General features: G+C 38.6%; 2 protein-coding genes across 2 annotated transcripts in view; both read left to right on the top strand.

Moving 5' to 3' along the window:
* The first annotated feature begins 3,021 nt into the window (after positions 1-3,021).
* Positions 3,022-19,956, top strand: part of LOC143609574 (protein ESSENTIAL FOR POTEXVIRUS ACCUMULATION 1-like) — a 42,479-nt gene continuing 25,544 nt past the window's right edge. The window contains exons 1-10 of the mRNA XM_077084296.1: positions 3,022-3,038; positions 4,356-4,444; positions 4,527-5,402; positions 5,471-5,588; positions 5,668-5,733; positions 5,811-6,503; positions 6,598-8,767; positions 8,868-9,034; positions 9,597-9,656; positions 9,734-10,205. Coding sequence (XP_076940411.1) covers positions 4,566-5,402; positions 5,471-5,588; positions 5,668-5,733; positions 5,811-6,503; positions 6,598-8,767; positions 8,868-9,034; positions 9,597-9,656; positions 9,734-10,122 — 4,500 coding nt within the window. The 5' untranslated portion in view covers positions 3,022-3,038; positions 4,356-4,444; positions 4,527-4,565 and the 3' untranslated portion in view covers positions 10,123-10,205. The remainder of the gene's footprint in view (positions 3,039-4,355; positions 4,445-4,526; positions 5,403-5,470; positions 5,589-5,667; positions 5,734-5,810; positions 6,504-6,597; positions 8,768-8,867; positions 9,035-9,596; positions 9,657-9,733; positions 10,206-19,956) is intronic.
* On the top strand, positions 11,554-13,566 carry LOC143609136 (uncharacterized). The gene is made up of 2 exons (XM_077083980.1): positions 11,554-12,428; positions 12,678-13,566. Exons 1-2 carry the CDS (start codon positions 11,554-11,556, stop codon positions 13,564-13,566), a joined length of 1,764 nt encoding a protein of 587 aa, XP_076940095.1.

Below are 19,956 nucleotides of genomic sequence, written 5' to 3'. Positions count from 1 at the left end.
CCTGCGTGTAGGTTTTCCTCATCCTTTTGTTAGAAATTCTGTTTTGAACCGTTCAACGCGCGGTTGTCAATAGGTTAGTGTTCAGTTCCCTTTTTCATGATTCATGCGGATAGACCGGCACTTTCATTTAATGGGATAACTGAACTTTTCCCCTTCAACTGACCTGCGTGAAGGTTTGTCGTTTTTTGGGTTTATACGGGTTTTGCCGCCTTCCCCATGCAACGACTTTCCACGTAATTATGCGGTGAAAACCGGCATATTAGTGTTGAATAAATTAACCGTTCGACGCTTGGTTGTTGATAGGTTAGTGTTCAGTTTCCTCTCATGATTCATGCGGATAGACCGGCACTTTCATTTAGTGGGATGACTGAACTTTTCCCCTTCAACTGACCTGCGTGAAGGTTTGTCGTTTTTTGGGTTTATGCGGGTTTTGCCGCCTTCCCCATGCAACGACCTTCCACGTAATTATGCGGTGAAAACCGGCATATCCGTGTTGATAGTTCATAAAAGTATAAATGTAAAACCATCAGCATCGATGTTTTAAGGAGAATCATTTCCATTAGAAGTGGCTCTTGGCCTTTTCTTTACAAATTTGGAATTGATTTACATGCAAACTGTGTAAATGAGCTCCCTTCCATGCTGTTGGGATGGGAGTGCCATCGAGCCGATACGCACCTGGTTCGGGATCTCGTTCTTTACGCAGCATGTAGTCTCCACATTGAAGCTGGAATTTTATTCGTGTTTTCCCCTGCTGGGGTTCTACACGCATCAGCCTGCTCAGCGTTCATTGCGCCACGAGGTGCGCGAGCGTCCCATCTCTGACAAATGCTTCGACCATGTCCTTTACGTCTATGCATTCTTCGGTGTTGTGGCCTTTTGTCCTGTGAAAGTCACAGTATTTGCTTCGATCAGCATTGTGACGATGTCGGATTATTTGAGGCTTTGGCCATGGGAGCTCCTCGGTGGCGAATATCTCGGTGACGCTTTTGGTGAGCGGCGTCCATCTGGAGTTCTTGTTTGACTGTACGTTATCCCTTCCGCCCAACCGATGTTGTAAGCCAGATGAGGTGTCAAAGTTTACCCTTGACTGCCAAATGCCTAGCTTTCGCTTTTTGTTTAATCGGGCGGTAAGCACGTTGTCTTCCCTTGTTTTCTGGGTGTAGAGGTTTGTGCTCTGAGGGAGATCTCTACCCAGTTGCTTCTCGGTTTCCGCAAAGCGTTTTGCTGCTGTCATGATGGCATCCCATGTGGATGGCATGCCATCTTTACCAGTTAAGGTGCGGATGAGCTCTATGTCGTTCGCGCCCTGGATGAAAGCAGCGCGAACAAGATCTTCGCTAATGTTACCCAGACTTAGCTTCTTCGAGTTGAAGCGAGTGATGAAGTCTAGCAAAGATCATCTTTCTCTCGAATGCATTTGAGGATTGTCCATTGCTCCTCGGTATACTTTCTTTGCTGGCTGAAGTGCTGGCTAAACTTCTGTTGGAAGTCTGCCCAGTCGTAGATGTGGTTGACCGGTAGACGATCGAACCACGCTCTAGCAGCCCCCACAAGCGTCATTTGGAACATGTAACACCACGTAGGTTCCGTCCAACTGCTGACGGTTGCCCCCGCTATGAATCTGTTCAAATGATCATCGGGGTCAGATATACCATCATATGTGCCTATGCTTGACATTTGTTTGGCACTTTTTGGGGCGATTGCTTCCGCAATGTCCCTTGCAAATTTGGACGTTCCCGCATTTGCAACGTTTGGTCTGAATGTTTTGGAGAAGTCACGTGGACTTCCACCTGTGCTTTTTGGTTTGAAGGCTTGTCCAAAATGCCTTCTCGGTAGAATCGGTTTATAAGATGAATCGAAAATCAGATGACTCGGAAATCAGATGAATCGAAAATCAGATGACTCGAAAATCGAAAATCAGATGTCCAAAATGCCTTCTCGGTAGTTTGATTTTATTCAATCGTCGATAGAATCGGTTTATAAGATGAATCGAAAATCAGATCCTCTGGATCTGAAACTTTATTACCGACGTGTTTAGGGTTAATCGGAAGCAGATGACTCGTTTTAGGGATGATTTTAGTGTGCTTGATTTTGAGGATAACTTTGGGTAATTAGAAGGCCATGGAAGATGATTTTGATAAAGAAGTTGCAGCTTTGAGAAAAAATGGTAGCGGTGATGGTTCTACAGGAGAGGGAGAGGGAGAGAGAGAGAGAGAGAAATAAAATCAAACTACGTCACATAAGCAATTTTTTAACAAGTAGGCGTGCTATGTAAGCATTAAACTAACTGAGTTAACTTTTCGTTAGTCAGAGATCGTTAGAAACAAATGCACATTTAGTTGGGATCGCTACCAGCCAAGTGTTAAGTTTGGACTGTTATTTGCCAATAAGGCATAGTTAGAATTATTTAAAATCAATTTTCCTATATATTAAAGACACCAAACCAGCAACACGTTAAATGCTACTTTAATTCCACGAATATAAACTCACATCACACACTAAAAAAAAAGTTTTAAAAAAATCAAATAACAATGAATGTAACAAATCAATTGTTTAAAGATTCAACATACTTAAGACACACGCTTTGAAACATAGCTTACGTCATTCTTACATATCCTTTGACTAATCAATCAAGTAAAGACGCGCGGTGTCATACTGACAGGGAGCTGATACGATAAGTCAGACGGAATAATTAATGTCCGGGATTCAAGGACAATACATGATGTTACAAACATAAGTAAAGTGACACCGACAAGAAATAACGGAATACTTTATGTCCGGGATTCAAGGACAGCACATGACGTCACGAACCCGAGCAACAAAAGTTTATAGAATTTATATTTTTATTTTTAATTTTTATTATTATCTTGAGTGAGTCAGTACATTTGCCCTTTGCTGATGTATTTCCCCCGCATTCGTGTCAATCTCGCTCACACCATCCTTCCTTGAGCATTCAAAACACAAATACAAACCCTTGGCGTCTGTGTGTCTTCGATCATCAATGGCCGGCATCGACAACACCTCTCAGATCTCCAGAGGTTGATTGCTTACTTACTCAACCCTAACTCCTTTTTCATTCATTCATTTCGCAAAACCCTATCTTATTATCTCTACGGATTCATTGTTGATTTTTAATCGCCAAGCTGCTATTTTTGTATTCTGTTACTGGTTATCGAGCCGCTAAATGTGACGGATATTTGTTCGACGTTTTGTGTTTCTCGTTAGGGCATGTATTTATTTGTTTTGAGTACGAAATGGTTAGGATGAGGTCTTCTATTGACTCTACGGTGGGATATTTAGGGTTTTGAAATTACGTAAGTGGACTAATTTGTGTTGAGGCTGATTCATAGGGTTTCAAGTGTATTATGAGAGTGACATCAGTTAGTGCTTTCTATATTGTGTTTATTATCTCCTTTGGTTATCACTTTCATTTCAGGAGTCAGGTCTTGGTTTCATATCTATCTACACACACACACACACACACACATATATGTTTATTCTCTTAACGTGCTTGGCTGCTTGCTTTTCATTTTATGCTCTTAATTTATCATTGCTTATGTATTCATGTGCTTACTGAATACAATAAGAAGCCCTAACTTGTTTCGTGCTCATATGCTGATGAAACAGAGGTGTTTTTACAAACAGAGGTGCACTAAAAACAACTTACAGTTCAAAACTTCAAGTTTGGATTTTTGTATTTTAAAGTTCACAAAGAGTTAACATCTAAAGGTCGATTTATGTATTTTTAATCTTTACAAGGAACTGTTTGTATTTAAATTGATCAGGCAGTTTTAGGGCTTTGTTTGTTAGTGTGCTGCTAATGGTTTTTTTTTTTTTTTTTTTTTTTTTTTGTGTTTATAGTTCTAGGCACTATTGGATGATGATTATGTACTTTATGCACGATATATGACTCCTTAAAACCCTCTGGTAGCCTCATGCATGCTTATACTTAAAAAAAATTGAGGATAACGCTCGAGTAAAATCATTTTTATGACTTGAGTACTTTAGATGTGTCATGTGTGTTTGTAGTGTTTCAGTTTTACGACGAGTAAGATAATTTTTTAACTGAGTACTTTAGATGTGTGTTTGTAGTGATTCAGTAGCCTAACACTGGTCCAGTTTTTTGTTAATGCTACAAAGTTTTTGGCTTTTCTCGGACTCAGGCTCAATTTAATTCGAGTATAGTACAAAGTTACTGATGGAGACATCTAGGCTGTAATGAAGTTATTTTAACGATACTATCTTGTTGAACTTTCTGAATGATTGTTAATTCTGCTCTTGATGACTTGATACTTATTGTACGCATATCTTATGTGGATTTGCTAATTGTTTCTTTTGGCTGTTTAATTGTGTAGATGGGCATGGGACCGACAGTTCCATTCCGCTTTCACCACAGTGGCTTTTCTCTAAACCTGGAGAGAACAAGGCAGGAGCTTTAACTGGAGTATGTGGCAGTTGTACCTGTTACACACACAAGCTTCACATATTTTCAGTTTTGGTTGCTGAGTACCTTTCTTTGTTTACAGGATGGCCCCACCAGTCCTTTTCCAACATTTGGCAACCGCATGGAGTTTATGAAATCACCTGGAAATGACAACCACACCCTTGATTCCCAAAAGAAGAAGGATGTGTTTAGGCCATCTGTGCTTGATAACCGTGAAAGGTGGCGCGATGAGGAAAGAGAGACAAACACCTTTCGCAAGGACAGGTGGCGGGAGGGTGATAAAGAGGTTGGAGTTGGGGATAACCGCAAGGTGGACAGGTGGACTGACAACTCAACTGGAAAACACTATGGTGAATCACGTCATGTGCAATCTGAAAAATGGGGTGATTCTGGTAACAAGGATGCAAACCATGATCAGACTCAGAGGCGTGAGAGTAAGTGGAGCACACCATCTGAAAAATGGGGTGATTCTGGTAACAAGGATGCAAACCATGATCAGACTCAGCGACGTGAGAGTAAGTGGAATACAAGGTGGGGCCCAGATGACAAGGAAACTGATGTCACTCATGAGAATGAGGTCCCTCGTGAACGGGAGGCTGACCATCCTCGCCCATGGAGATCCAACTCAGCACTTAACCGAGGAAGAGTGGACCCGCCACATCAGCAAAGCCCGGGTTTAAACAAGCCGACTCCTATGTTTTCTCATGGCCGGGGACGTGGTGAACATTATAATCCAACGTTTTCTGTTGGGCGAGGAAGGGGTGCCCCTGTAGGTGAGAACGGAGATGATGATTCATCACCTATGAGGTATAGCAGGACGAAGCTGCTTGATGTGTACAGGGTAACTGATATGAAAGCAAGTGGAATGATGCTAGATAATGTGGTACCAGTTCCATCACTAACACAGGATGAAGTACTGGAGCCACTTGCGCTCGCTTCACCTACTCCGGAAGAATTGGTAAGGTTAAATAGTAAGTCACTTTCTGTTAAAACTTATCTGGAATGATGCTTCTATTTTGTTGGCAGTTTATATTGAAGGGGATTGACAAAGGGGACATTCTGAGCAGCGGTGCTCCTCAAATTACTAAGGATGGATCAGGTGGACTCAGTGTGGCTGATGCTCAGTCAAGAAGGACCAAATTTGGTACACAGAACGCTATTTATCAGTATTATTCATATGTAAGAGTGAGCTTGTTATATGATCAATATGGCTTTTTGAGCAGGGAGTAGAGAAGATCTGCCACTTGCTTCTGACAACTATAGAGATGAAACTACTGACAGCCTCAAAAGTATTTATTCAGATTATTTTGTGTCATGCGCAGAAACTTGAAAATTTGAGAATTGACAAACCGTTTTTTGTTTGCAGTAATGGGAGAAGGTGGTTCTTATACCAGAAATGATGACAAAGGAGATATTAGAGAATCAAGGATGCCAGGTCAGCCTGGTGCACCTAGGAGATCATTATCCATTGGACAACGTGGTCAACCAAACTCAGGTGACTTAAGGGACATGCCTGGTGACATGAGGACATGGTCACAACCTCAAAAGGATATGTCCAATGAATGGAGTAGCAGCAGTTTAACTAGTCCAGTTATCAAAAGGCAGCCACCAGGAATTATAGATAGAGATGAGACAAGGGTAGTTTCTCAGCCTGCACCTGAAGATTTAGTTCTTTTTTACAAAGATCCTCAGGGTGCGATTCAAGGTCCGTTTACTGGCAGTGATATCATAGGGTGGTTTGAAGCTGGATACTTTGGGATAGATTTGCTAGTACGTCTTGCTAATGCACCACAAGACTCACCATTTGCATTACTTGGCGATGTCATGCCTCACCTGCGGGCAAAAGCCAGACCGCCACCTGGATTTACTCCAGCCAAACAAAGTGAAATCAATGATGTATCCAGTATGCCTGGTTTTATCACTAGTGGTAGTAGTAAGGTTCAAGCAGGGTTGGGTGACCATGCTATGATGAAAAACGACCCAGTTTTTCAACATGGTTCGACTAAAGAAGCTGAGAATAGGTTTATAGAGTCTCTCATGAGTGGTGGTCTCTCTGAAGGTTTGTTTTAAAATTGAATTTGCTTTCATAGTTTAGAACAGGTGGTGTGATGTTTGTTATATTTTTTTTATTATCAAATTTGTTTGCTTTACAGGTATGCAGGGATACTTTGGTAACCCTACCTCAATGCCAGCCAGAGGACCAGTGAGTGGGGATAACCTGCTCCAATTGGCCAAGCTGATGCAGCTTGAAAGGCAAAAATCTTTGTCTAATCCTTACTCTCTTTGGTCTGGGAGTGGTCCTCAACCTGAAGTTCTTCAGGCAACCACAGTTCCACAACCAAACATGTTTTCAAACCCTTCAAATCCTGAAGTTATGTCCATTCTTCAATGCTTATCAGACAGACCCACCTCCTCTGTAAATAGTTGGTCTAACTTCCCTGTTCAAGGTGGGTCCGGGTTGGGCAACTCACTTCATGGTCAACATTTTCCTGTTCAGCCGGGCTATGGTGTCCAACAAAGACTGCCAACACAAAGTGTGCCTTCACTAGCAGGTTTACAATTTGACAATCCTTCTGGTCCGCTAACTGCTGAAAAGCTTCTTTCTTCTGAGCTCCCTCAAGATCAAATTTTAAGTTTATTGCAACAGCAACACATGAATCCTCAGATTCCCATACCTACACAACATCTGTCAGTGTTGGATGAATATTTGTTGCTTAAGCAGCAGCAACAAAAACAAGAACAGATGCAGCAGCAGATGATGCGCCAGCAACTTCTCTCCCAAGTTCTCAAGGAGCAACATTCCATCCAACAAAGGTTTGGTGAGCAGTCTTGTGGACCAATGTTGACACCTGGGCTATCTGTTCCCAATCCTGCAGTGGATCCACTTGTATTCCCACCACATGAGATTTTGCAAAATCAAGTTCCTAATAGGCCGGATGCACCTATGCCTGCAGTTGGCCCTCAAGCTTCTGTGCATTTACCACATCAGTTTATGGGCAATACAATGCCACAAAACGGAGCTGAGGTGCAGGGGCTGAATTTGAAAGTCGATTTGAAAACAGGCCAAAATGATACGATACCTGTTTCCAACGCTGAATTTTATTCAGAGCCCGTAGACCATTATGAAAAACATTTGGTTGTGGGATCTGTAGATGATGCTAGTTTGCAGGAGCCACCAACTGATGTCATTGAGCCACCAATGGTTCAGAGTGAACAATTTAATGAAGTCTGTGCTCCGGAAGAAGAGAAACCAGTTGAAGTTCGCGAGGTTAAGAAAGCTTCTGAGAAGAAGTCAAAGAAACAGAAGGCTTCCAAGGCACAATCCTCCGATGCAGTCAAGTCAACATCTAAAACACAGCAGCCTAAGCAATCTGAACCTGAATTGACCAACGCCAATGAGGCTGAAGTTGTAGTCAACAAATCTAGTGTGGTTACTGAAGAGGATGCAATCGTTTATAGTGATGTTAACCCACAAGATAACACACAAGTTCAAAGTAGCCAACGAGCTTGGAAGCCTGCTCCTGGGTTTAAGCCAAAGTCACTGCTAGAAATTCAGCAGGAAGAGCAGCGGAGGGCCCAAGCCCAGGCCCAGGCCCAGGCAGAGATGACTGTTTCTGATCTTTCATCATCTTTAAAGTCAATGAGTGTGTCTAGCATCCCTTGGGTTGGTATTGTTGGCAATTTAGAGAACAAGCCTATGGAAACCAAGAAAGATTGGACCACTTCTGATGTTTCCAAGAACCAGCAGCAGCAGAACGAGAGCCAGTTGCATGATCATTTAGCTGAAGACGTGCAGCCCATGAAATCCAGTGAAAAGACATCTGCGACTTCGGATTTGATAGATGAAGGGAGCTTTATTGAAACTAAAGAGTCAAAAAGGAGTCGTAAAAAGTCTGCAAAAGCGAAAGCTGCATCAGCGAAGGTTGCTGTTGCTGCTGTTCCTATTGAAATTCCTGTGAGCTCCAGTCCAAACGAGAAAGCCAAAAGCTCACGGCAGGAGAAGGTTGCAGCGCCATTGCCAGTCATTCCTTCTGGTCCTTCACTTGGAGATTATGTTGTCTGGAAAGGGGAGACTGCCACATCGGCACCTGCTCCAGCTTGGTCTACTGATTCAGGTAAGGTTGCAAAGCACACCTCTTTGAGGGACATTCTTAGGGAACAAGAGAAAAAGGGTTCTTCACAAATATTAGTGCCAACACCACCACAAAAACCTCAATCTCCTGTCAAGGCATCTCCTATCCAGATGATGTCACAATCCAAAAGCAAAATTGAAGATGATTTGTTTTGGGGTCCATTAGATCACCCCAAGCAAGAAACAAAAGGGTATACCCTGCTACATTTAACTTTCCTTTTATCTAAATATTGATGCATGCTTAATGTTGATGTTGCTTTCTTTACAAACATTTTTGGTTGATGCGTGCAGGTCTGATTTTCCACAACTTGCAAATCAAGGAAGTTGGTCTAAGAACACTTCTGGAAAAGGAATTTCTATAATCCGACAGAAGTCTACTGGTGGCAGGCCCGAAATTTCTCTTTCCTTTTCTCCTTCATTGAAGGGAAAACAAGATCATGTGTTGGCTAAACGATCTGGTAAAGTCACTTCATTTGAGATAATGTCAAGCTTCATAATGCTGATTAGTTCCTGGCATAACGGGCAGGGTAGCAGGTTGGGACGGGTTTGGGTCAGGATCGGTGGCTTTAAAAGATGGTTATTTTGGTTTAGGTCAGAACTGTATTGGCAAAAATGCATGTGTCAAAGCCGGCCGTTTGAAAAGGCACTTAAATGTCAAAATTATTGACTCAACACAGCAGTTTTTTCCAACCCCGTTTAGTTTAATATGCAGTTTTAGCGTGTTTTTAACATAGCATTTTATAACTCGGAACTCCTTTTTCCATCATTTTTCGCTTTTATAATTTTGTTAACAGTATATACAATGCAATCAGCAAAACATTACAAAATATTTGAAAAAGAAAAGACTGAAGGTCGTTTCAAATCATGAACACATTTGAAGACATCTACTGCACTATATTTGAGAGGACCATTAGTGAAACAGGATTATAAAATAACAGCCAAGTATAAAAGTAGACAAGACGACAGCTTCTTTCCTATCATTACTGAGATTGATTATAACTGTGTACTGTGATTATTCAGAGGCTATGGATTTCAGAAACTGGTGCAAGAGTGAATGTGCTAGACTTCTTGGATCTAAAGGTTTACAAACTCTCACCTTGTTTTCAGTGTTTTTATTTGTACATTATGTATTCACTTTTTAAATGTATTGGTTGTAGATACAAGTTTTCTAGAGTTTTGTTTGAAGCAATCAAGATCAGAAGCAGAGATACTCCTCAAGGAAAACCTTGGATCTTATGATCCTGATCATGAGTTCATAGACAAGTTCCTCAATTACAAAGATTTCCTGCCTTCGGACGTCCTTGAGACTGCCTTCCAGAGTGGGAATGACAAAAAGATGAGTGGCGGCGATGAAGGCCTTTTTTGGGACTCTGAGGTGGTTGGTAGCGGTAGTCAAGCAGTGGCGGTGGCTGCAGATGGTGGTTCCGCTAAGGTAGCAGGTAAGAAGAAGGGGAAGAAAGGAAAGAAGGTGAGTCCTGCGGTTTTAGGGTTCAATGTGGTGAGCAACAGGATTATGATGGGAGAGATCGAGACAATTGAAGACTAGGTGGTGCATCGGGTGAGGGTTGGCTGGTTGGTTTGTTTTCTTATTGTAGTTGTAAATACTTTTGTCTCAAAAGAGAGTTGTCTGTCTGTCTGTCTGTCTGTCTGTACATGATAATTTTGGAGTTTAGGGTTTAAGAAGTGCTCCATCAAAACCTCTCTTATGTTGCCGGAGTTGGTTAATTCAAGAACTGCACTCAACGTTTTCAAACACAAATTGGTAGTACATTGTTCTTGATAATAAGATCTTTTTATTACTTGTTTTAAAATTTTCTAATATAGTTATTTTTATTACTTGATACAACTTTTTTCTCTCTACTTTTTTCTCTCCGTATGATCCTTTACCGTTGCCAAACGTTTACATTTCTCCTGCGGTATCACCGGAAAATCCTCCAGCATCAGGTAAGTCTCTCCTCTTCTCTACTCCTCCCTTTTCCTCATCACAGGTGCCTCTCAAATCGCCACCACGTCACCGATTTCGAAACAAAGACCTACAGGGGAGTTCGTCCTACATCTACTCGCACACTACCTACGGCGTATATCACTTGTGTCGAGAAAATCAAAACGAGTACCTCCGACGGTGTTCCTTCTTACCCAACAATACTACTTACTGGTATTAACAGTGGGCTGAATTCCTTCCGGTTGAACAAAATAACGACGACAGCGACGAGACCAAGGATCCGGGAAACCTTTTCTGGACTATATCACATGCTCGGGTAAAAAAAAAAAAAATCAGGTTGTGCATATCTATCTACTTGGTTGAAAACTATTAAATATTTTATTATTTTATCATAATTATAGCTTAAACTAAATCATATTTAAAAAAAAAACTTGTATCGTGAAGGGGCTGCTTTTATGATACATATATGTTTAAATTTAAATAAAAATAAAAATAAAAATAGTAGTAATAACGATAAATAATAATAAAAATAAAAATATATAAATAAATAAAAATAAAATAAAATAAAAATTCAGATTCTTTTTTATAGCCCTTCACTCCCGGTATTTATTCAAGATCACCGGTAATACATCTTCGGTCATACATCTATTACGGCCGTTGTGTGTTTTTCTATTTTTGTTTGTGTGACTAGCTACAACCATAGACCGTAGGAACCATGACTTTTCCCTAAGATCATGTCCTAGGACGAAGGGTGTAGGTAGGGGTAAAGATAGGGGGCGTACTTTGCGTTTGGCTTCTTGGAATGTAGGAACCCTAAATAGTAAGTTGTTAGAGTTGGTAGATGTACTTAAAAGGCGTAGGGTTCAGATAGCATGCCTTCAGGAAACTAGATGGAAAGGACATAAAGGAGCCGATTGCAATGGATATAAGTTGTGGCATTCGGGATTTGATGGGGCCAAGAATGGGGTGGGCTTTTTAGTTGCTAAGGAACTATACACTAGTGTCGTGGAGGTGATAAGGCATAACGATAGAATTATGGTGTTGAGGCTAGTACTAGGGGAAGACGTAATGGTAGTGGTTTGCGCTTACGCACCACATGCCAGACTAGGGGACCAGGAAAAAAAAGAATTTCGGGAATGCTTAGATGCGATCGTGGGAGCCATATCGAGGGACGAGAGGATATGCATAGGAGGAGATTTTAATGGACACATTGGTAAGGATAACGATGGCTTTCAAGGCGTTCATGGGGGTTTTGGTTTTGGTAATAGGAATGAGACCGGTACGGATCTCCTAGACTTTGCCCTAGCCCATGACCTTGGTATTATAAACTCGTTCTTCAAGAAGAGAGATTCACATTTGATCACTTTTAGGAGTGGGGGACGGAACACGCAGATCGACTATCTATTAATGAGGCAAGGAGATAGACGTTGGTGGAAAGACTGCAAGGTTATACCTGGAGAGACAGTCGTGGCGCAACATCAATTGCTAGTGGCAGATATAGGTTTTAGAAACACAATGATAGCGCGGGAGAGGAATTTTAGACCTAGGATTCGCTGGGGAAATCTGAAAGACGAAAAGCTTTCACTTTTCAGAGAAAAACTCGTATCATCGAACTTGGTCCAACTAGATGGGGACTCAAGTCAGATGTGGGAGGATTTGGCGACAAAAATTACTCAAGTGGCGAAGGAGACTCTAGGTTTTACAACAGGAAAAGCTAGTGGGTATAAGGAGTCCTGGTGGTGGAACGAGATAGTGCAAAACAAGATAAGGGATAAACAATGGAGCTTTAGTGAGCTTATGAGATGCACAAACGAGGAGGAGCGAGTCGGTTTGAGGGAGACATACAAAAAGGCCAAGAGAGAGGCGAAAAAGGCAGTGTCAGAAGCAAAGAACATGGCTTATAAACAGATGTATGAACGTCTAGAAACAAAGGAGGGGGAAAACGATATGTTTAAGATTGCCAAGGCCAGGGAGCGTAGAAGGCAAGATCTAGGGGTGGTGAAGTTTATAAAGGGAGAGGATGGGCGCATATTGGCAAAGTAGCAGGACATCAAGTTGAGATGACAAGTATACTTCCACAATCTTTTCAACAACGGGAGCGTTCACCAACAGCAAAATGAGAACACAACTATACAACAAAGGAATAATTGCTATTGTAGACGTATCACACAGGAAGAGGTGAGGAACGCACTTAGGAAGATGGGAAGGGCTAAGGCGGTTGGCCTGGACAACATACCGATCGAGGTATGGAAGTGTTTGGGAGAGGAAGGAGTTATGTGGTTAACCACTTTGTTTAATACTATTTTAAAAACCGAAAAGATGCCAGATCAATGGAGAAGCAGTGTAGTAGTCCCTATTTATAAGAACAAAGGAGACGCCCAATGTTGTGGTAATTACAGAGGAATCAAGCTTCTAAGCCACACGATGAAGCTATGGGAAAGAGTTATTGATGTTAGACTTAAACGGGAAACTCATGTCAAAATGAACCAATTTCGTTTCATGCCGGGACGGTCAACTACAGAGGCAATACACATCCTAAGAAGATTAATGGAAAAATATAGAGATAAAAAGCTTAGCCTGCACATGGTGTTTATTGACCTAGAAAAGGCGTACGACAGTGTGCCACGTCAGCTCCTTTGGGATTGCCTAGAGAGTAAAGGTGTTCGTGGAAAATATATAAAGATAATTAGGGATATGTATGCCAAGTCTGAAACAAGCGTGCGTGCACCTGTTAGGGATACGGACTTCTTCCCAGTAGAGGCAGGCCTTCACCAGGGATCAGCATTGAGCCCGTTCCTTTTTGTAGTAGTCCTAGATAAGTTGTCAAAGTTGATTCATCCTTGGTGCATGCTTTTCGCCGACGATTTCGTGTTGATCGCAGAGAGTAAACAAGATCTGAATATGAGGCTAGAGGAGTGGCGTTCTGCTCTAGAGAGTAAAGGTTTGAAGATTAGTCGGTCAAAGACGGAGTATCTTTACTGTGACTTTGGTGGGGTAAACGATGATGAAGATGTCCAAATCGCAATTGAAGGCCAGGAGGTTCCGTAGTCAACCAAGTTCAAATACTTGGGATCGTTTGTGCAAAGTGACGGGGCCATAGATAGTGATGTAGCCCATCGTGTCCAAGCAGGATGGTGTAAATGGAGAGCTGCCACAGGGGTATTGTGCGACAAGAGGTTCCCTACTAAATTAAAGGGAAAATTTTATAGGGTTGAGATTAGACCTGCGATGCTATACGGAACAGATTGTTGGGCCATCAAGAAGACACACATGCGCAAGTTGGAGGTAGCAGAGATGAGGATGCTAAGGTGGATGTGTGGACACACAATGTTAGACTGAATAAGAAACGACGCTCTTCGGGAAAGACTGGGGGTGACTACTATATCAGATAAGATAAGGAAAGGCAGATTGAGATGGTTTGGACATGTAAAAAGGAGACAGACAATGGCTCCTGTTAGATCAGTGGAAAGCCTTATTATAGAGGGGAGGAGGGGTAGAGGTAGACCCAAATTGACTTGGGATGAGAGGATCAGGCGTGATTTGCTAGAGTTGCACCTCTCTGAGGACATGGTTGAGGATAAGAGTTCTTGGAGACGTAAAATTAAGGTTAAAGACCTTTAGAATGACGGGCTATTATTATTACTATCCCTTTTGCTACTGCTATTGCTATTGTGGTGGGTGTTGTGGTTGTTATTAGTATTACTATCGTTCTTACTATTAATTCTACTTTTAGAATTATTATTTTCTACTTATTATTATTTACTAAATCCTACCATGTGTTGTGTTTTTAGTTTACCTATAGTGAAATGTTGAATTAAACAGACTAATATCATAGTACTGTAGTTGATTGTATATATATATATATATATATAAATATTATCTGTATATCTATTTACTTTTGAGTTGGGGGTCTCGCCGGAAGCAACCTCTCTATCTTTAGGGATAGAGGTAAGGTGTGCCTACATCCCACCCTCTCCAGACTCTACTTATGATAGCCTAGACTATTTGTAATGGGAAATACTGAGTATGTTTGATTATGATTACTTGTAGAAGATACACCCCTAATAGCCAAATGGTTGGTAGGCTGGGAGTTTTATGAAGCTAGAAATGACATCTTTTGTGACCTTTAATTTGGGAAAATCTATAAGCTTTTTTTCTTCTTTGTATTTGCTACTTCTCACTTCATACTATTTTGTTGTCTCTGTGCTAGAGAGAGATAATATTTTATTTTGATTCGTTACAAAGTAAACAGATTAAGAGCATGTTTGGGATTGAGTTTCAGAACAGATTATTGACTTATTGGCTTTTTTGAAAAAGATTTGTGGCTTTTAGAAAATATCTTTTTAATCATTTCAAAAGGCTAAGCTAAAATGAGAAAGATTTTTGTGATTGTTATACTTTTTTAGCTTTTAACTTATGATTTTTTGAAATAACCAATAAGTCAATAAGTTGTTTTCAAACTTAATCTCAAACGTTTTTTTTTTTTTTGAAAACACTTCCTATAAAATTTATAAATTTGTTAATTAAATACAAATAGTGTTCAAATAAACATAAAATGGTTCTTTTACCCTGATATAGCATTTCTTTTAAAAAAGCTGTTTTATAGTAAATCATGTATCCTTTTCATGTTGGTTTGTACATTCTTGTCACCGAGGTTTTGCTAATTTGTGTGAGACGTAATTTGGTTATGGTCTCTCTGCTCATGTTGTCAAAATCCAGCTCTTTTGTGGGAATTGACAAAAATGATTTTTAGCCGTATTTGGCATTGGTTTAGTCATTCTTGTTGTCTACCGATGTTATGATTTGATGGTTGTTCTCAACATTGGCAGAGAGGCCGAGAAAAGGGAAAAGAAAGATGGTAATTCCGACACCACAACTAGAACCACCATTAAAACCACAGTCCTCTCAACCACAACCAATACCAATGCAGGAAAGGTTAAGTAGATGCTTAGACAACTGTAAAATCTTTCAACCAATACTAAATGATATAGGCGTAGGAAGCTCCAGCAACTGACCATACCATTCCAAACCCAAAAAAATACAATTCCCCCTGATGAACCCATCAACCAAGCTCAATTAGAAGAATGGTGGACTAATGACTGACAGTTCCACACAATGATGGCAAATCCATACGCACCATTTCAAGCCGAAACATTCAACTACCCCAACATAACACCGGAGATGACGGCAGAATTACACCACTATGGGGAAGAGTTGATAGACACCGGCAATAGACTGAGGAATATTAGAGAGAATATTACTTGGAGATGTTATGATCGGGAGCCCCATATATGAAACTGCTAACATATAAATAATGTATATGTGTTCATTATTGTAATTTCTTTCTTGTAAAAAAAATAAAATAAAATGTGTGTGTGCGTGTGTGTATGAGATCATGTGAGAACTATTTTGAAATTGAGAACCATTTTGGACAAAAAAAAAACAGTTTAAAAAAAAATAAAAAAACGTGAAAATAAAAAAAGGAAAAAATCCAAAAAAATTTCTTTCATCCCGGTTTCATTAAAAAATATCGGTTTAGCAAAAAATATACATATATGTATAATACTTATTTTTTAAGTTTTATACATGTTATTTTTATGCACATATATACAACTAAGATAAATGATAATGTACATATGTGTACATTATATAAATGGAGATTAAATAAAAATTTACATATGTGTATAATTACCGGTTGTTTTAATGAAAATGGATAAAAAATAAAAAAATTGTTTTTTTTACTTTTCTAAATTTTTTGTTTTATAATTTTTTAAATATTTTTAGTGGGTTTTTTGTGGCCTAAAATAATTCTCAAAGTTCTCAATTTCAAAAAGTTCGCTCAATATCCTCACCACACACACACACACACACACACACATATATATAGGGAGAGGATCAAGAAAGAACTCCTTAAAGTGAGAACTAGAAGACTAATAAAGAAATATTTTAATTTAATTAAGAAAATATTTTAAAATTTTATTTTTGCCATTATTCTTATATTTTGTTACCATTCACTCGTATAAAAAAATAAAAAAATAATAATAAAAAAACTTGTTGTAGTGCACATATACAATACATCGACTTTTTTTATTGCATATATGCACTAGTGTGAATTTTGATATGTGCAATAGTGTTGAATAGCATATATGTAATTTTTTGTATTATATTAGTGCAATAGTGTTATATTATATCCATAAATATAAGAAAATCAATATAGTGCATATGTGCATTAGTGTTGTATTACGTATATGCGATAGTGCGTTTTGAGTACAATTATTAGTGTGTATTTGCATATACTCAATAGTGTATATTGTATAATGTAATTGTCTTGTATTATATGCTATAAAACACTATTGTATATATGTAATACACATTAGTGCATATATGCATTACATCAACGGTTTTTTTTAGGAACAACATCATCTTATTAGGAGGAAAGAAAAAAAATCGCAAAATATTTTTTTTTAAAAAGTTAAAAATAATTTTTATTAGTTCTCTAGTTCTCTCTTTAAAAGGAATTCTCTCAAGATCCCACCCCTATATATATATGGAAAATATAGATTAGATGTGAATAAGATGATGCATATATATATATATATATATAAATAGAGTAAATGTCGTAATGATCGACGATTTTGACATATTCTATGACAATGTGTTATTAATAGCTTGCTTACTCTATTATTTAATTACGATATTAATATTCCCTTCTTGTTTGCAATTCAGATGTTGAATGAAGTTCCCTCTAATAAAAACAATCGTGAAAATGAGCACAACCATGAAAATTTCAATCAAGAAAATGATCTGAATATGAATGTTATTGAAAATATGATAGCTCAGAATCGCTAAAACAATCCCTTTAATTGTTGATATTATTAAGCAACCAGTAACTGTAATTAGGGATAAGACCGAGAGTAACAAACGAAAGACTAACATTGAGGCTAGTAATAGTGTGAATGAAGGAAATATAAATAAATCACCCAAAAAATCAAAGACAAGAACTAATTGTTGTACTTATAATGATTTTTTAGCCTGTAAGCCAACTGAATTTTCTGAAAATGAATGATCAATTTCAGCATTGCACTGGGAAGAAAAGACAGAAACTGTTATAAGAATCGGTAAATGTGTTGAAGAAGATAAAATAATGTATGCCTCAAATCTCTTCATTAGTTAAGCATTAGAATGGTGGAATACAGTCTTTCAGACGAAGGGAAGTAACATAATTTATACTATGACCTGAAAAGAATTCTAATATAATGCTAAATATATATATTTCCCGTGTATAGTTTGTATAATATTTTATTAGTTTTTATTCATTTTTGTTCAGAATTTGTATACCACTAACATATTTGTTTAATGTAGGTTCCAGAACTTGATCGTGATTAAAAAAAGGCCAAAAACGAGCTAAAATGGAGAGCCAGAAGGATCAGGAATGAACCAGGATTGAACCGGAACAGGCCAGTCAAAACCCCCCCCCCCCCCATTTAGGCACGCCCCACGGCGCGACTAGGGGGCTCTTGGCTGGCCATGTGGCACGTAGACATCAGAATTCCAAAAACATCTACGATTTTGATCAGTTTTGGGCATTGCACATTATATAAACACCTCTAAACTTAACCCTAAGCAAAACCTACGAACCAGAGCCGAAATTGGTGTTTCCCGAAGCTTATGATTGCAACTTTTTGCGTGTTTGAAGGTAAGGAATCAACTGGTGAAGTGCTCCTCGATCAAGAACATAGACTACGGGCTATATCACCTATTTTCTTCCGTTTTCAATTATTTTCACCATGATTTCTTTGAACATTATTTCGTTTGATTTTATAATGATAGGCTAAACTTTATAGACTGCCTGGGTGTGATGAACCTTCGTTAAAGTTTGATTTTACATGGGATTTGTTTAAGTTATAGTTTTATGAACTAAGTAAAAGGTTTGATTATACTGAATTGATGCATATGTGTGCTTCTGATTATTTGATGAGTTTTATTATCCATAGTTGCCTTGGTAATCGTTTATCATATAATAGGTTGCTATTAGGTCATCTACAGTGTGTTTTTGACTAGTTTATGATATAATTGCAATAAGATCATATGAATAATACTAATTAATCAAATAAACCTAAGTGTGCTGCAAATCTAAATAGCTGTGAGATGCTAGATTATTGATAGGTCTTTGTTGACTAAGATTTCTAGATTTAGTTATTCGTAAGGAGTCTTTCTATGTTTGATTGATTAACTTTGTCTATCGAGTCAATTAAACATATTAAACTGCCTTTGATTTCCGTGCTGTAAGGTAGGATTTCACATAAAGGAATTTGTTCATAATTAATTAGGTGACCGTAAGAAAACTTGATTTTTAAAACTGGTTTACGTTAAAACTTATTAGAAACCCATAGGTGTCTTCTTGATTAGGGTTAGGGGTTCTGTTCAGGTTTTCTTTTTAAGTGTCTATTTTACGATCTCAGTTCCATAACAAGCATCTACTGGTTAATTGACAACTGCAACTTAGGGATTATAGCCTAAGTAGTTTTTCATCATTATCTAATTAAAATCAACTTAAATCATCTTTTGTTTAAATTACTTGTCTTTTCTTATTTAGTTTTTAATAATAGTTTAATTTTAGTATTTTAATAAAAAAAACCCCTTTAAACAAATATAAATAAATAGTCATGTCAGTTAGCTGAGTCTAATTAGCTAGTTAACGTAATTTAAAGAGTCTAGTGGGTTCAATATCCAGACTTACTTAGCTGTACTAGAGTCGACCGATTCACTTGCCAGTTAGTAGTTTTAGTTAAGTTAAGAGTCTAGAATTATTACTTAGTGTCTAGATCAGCGTAATTTTAGTTAATAAATTTATAACTACTTTTAGCACATCAAATTCAAAGAAATAGTAGAAAGGAAATTTTGTCCTCCCAATGAAAGATAAAATATTGCTACTATGTTTTTAAACCACAAGATAGTGGGTGTGAATTTTCGTGAGTATAAGACAAAATTCTTCGAATATGCAAGATTGGTACCGACTTTGTCTTTGCCAGAATCAATATTAATTTCTCGTTATATCTGGGGATTAGTAAGTGAAATCCATGATCTGGTAAAGTCTGTTAGACCTCAGACTATTAAGGAAACAATTGAGCTAGCCAATACCATGACAGATGGATTATTTCGAACACAAGAAGAAAACAAAAGGAATGATCTAGCCCAAAAAATTTCCCAAGAACTTCCTTCAAATAAAAGGAAGAAAGTAGCATAATAGTCCCATGCTCAACCTTTCTGTAATATTTGTAGAAAGAGGCATTTAGGGAGATGTGCTTTTGAAAAGACTAAATACTGTAATTATTGCAAGATGGCCGGTCATATGGATGAAGAATCTAGAAGAAAAGAAATTGGTGTTTGCTACAACTACGGAGAACCTGGCCACATCCATCCAGAATGCCTAAAACT

This window comes from Bidens hawaiensis, unplaced genomic scaffold, assembly GCF_021521415.1.
Source record: "Bidens hawaiensis isolate Kalapana, Puna unplaced genomic scaffold, B.hawaiensis_p1.1 tig00002181_1, whole genome shotgun sequence".
NCBI classification, from domain to species: domain Eukaryota; kingdom Viridiplantae; phylum Streptophyta; class Magnoliopsida; order Asterales; family Asteraceae; genus Bidens; species Bidens hawaiensis.
The sequence above is the reverse complement of the archived record's forward strand: the minus strand, read 5'-3'. Positions and strand labels throughout refer to the sequence as shown.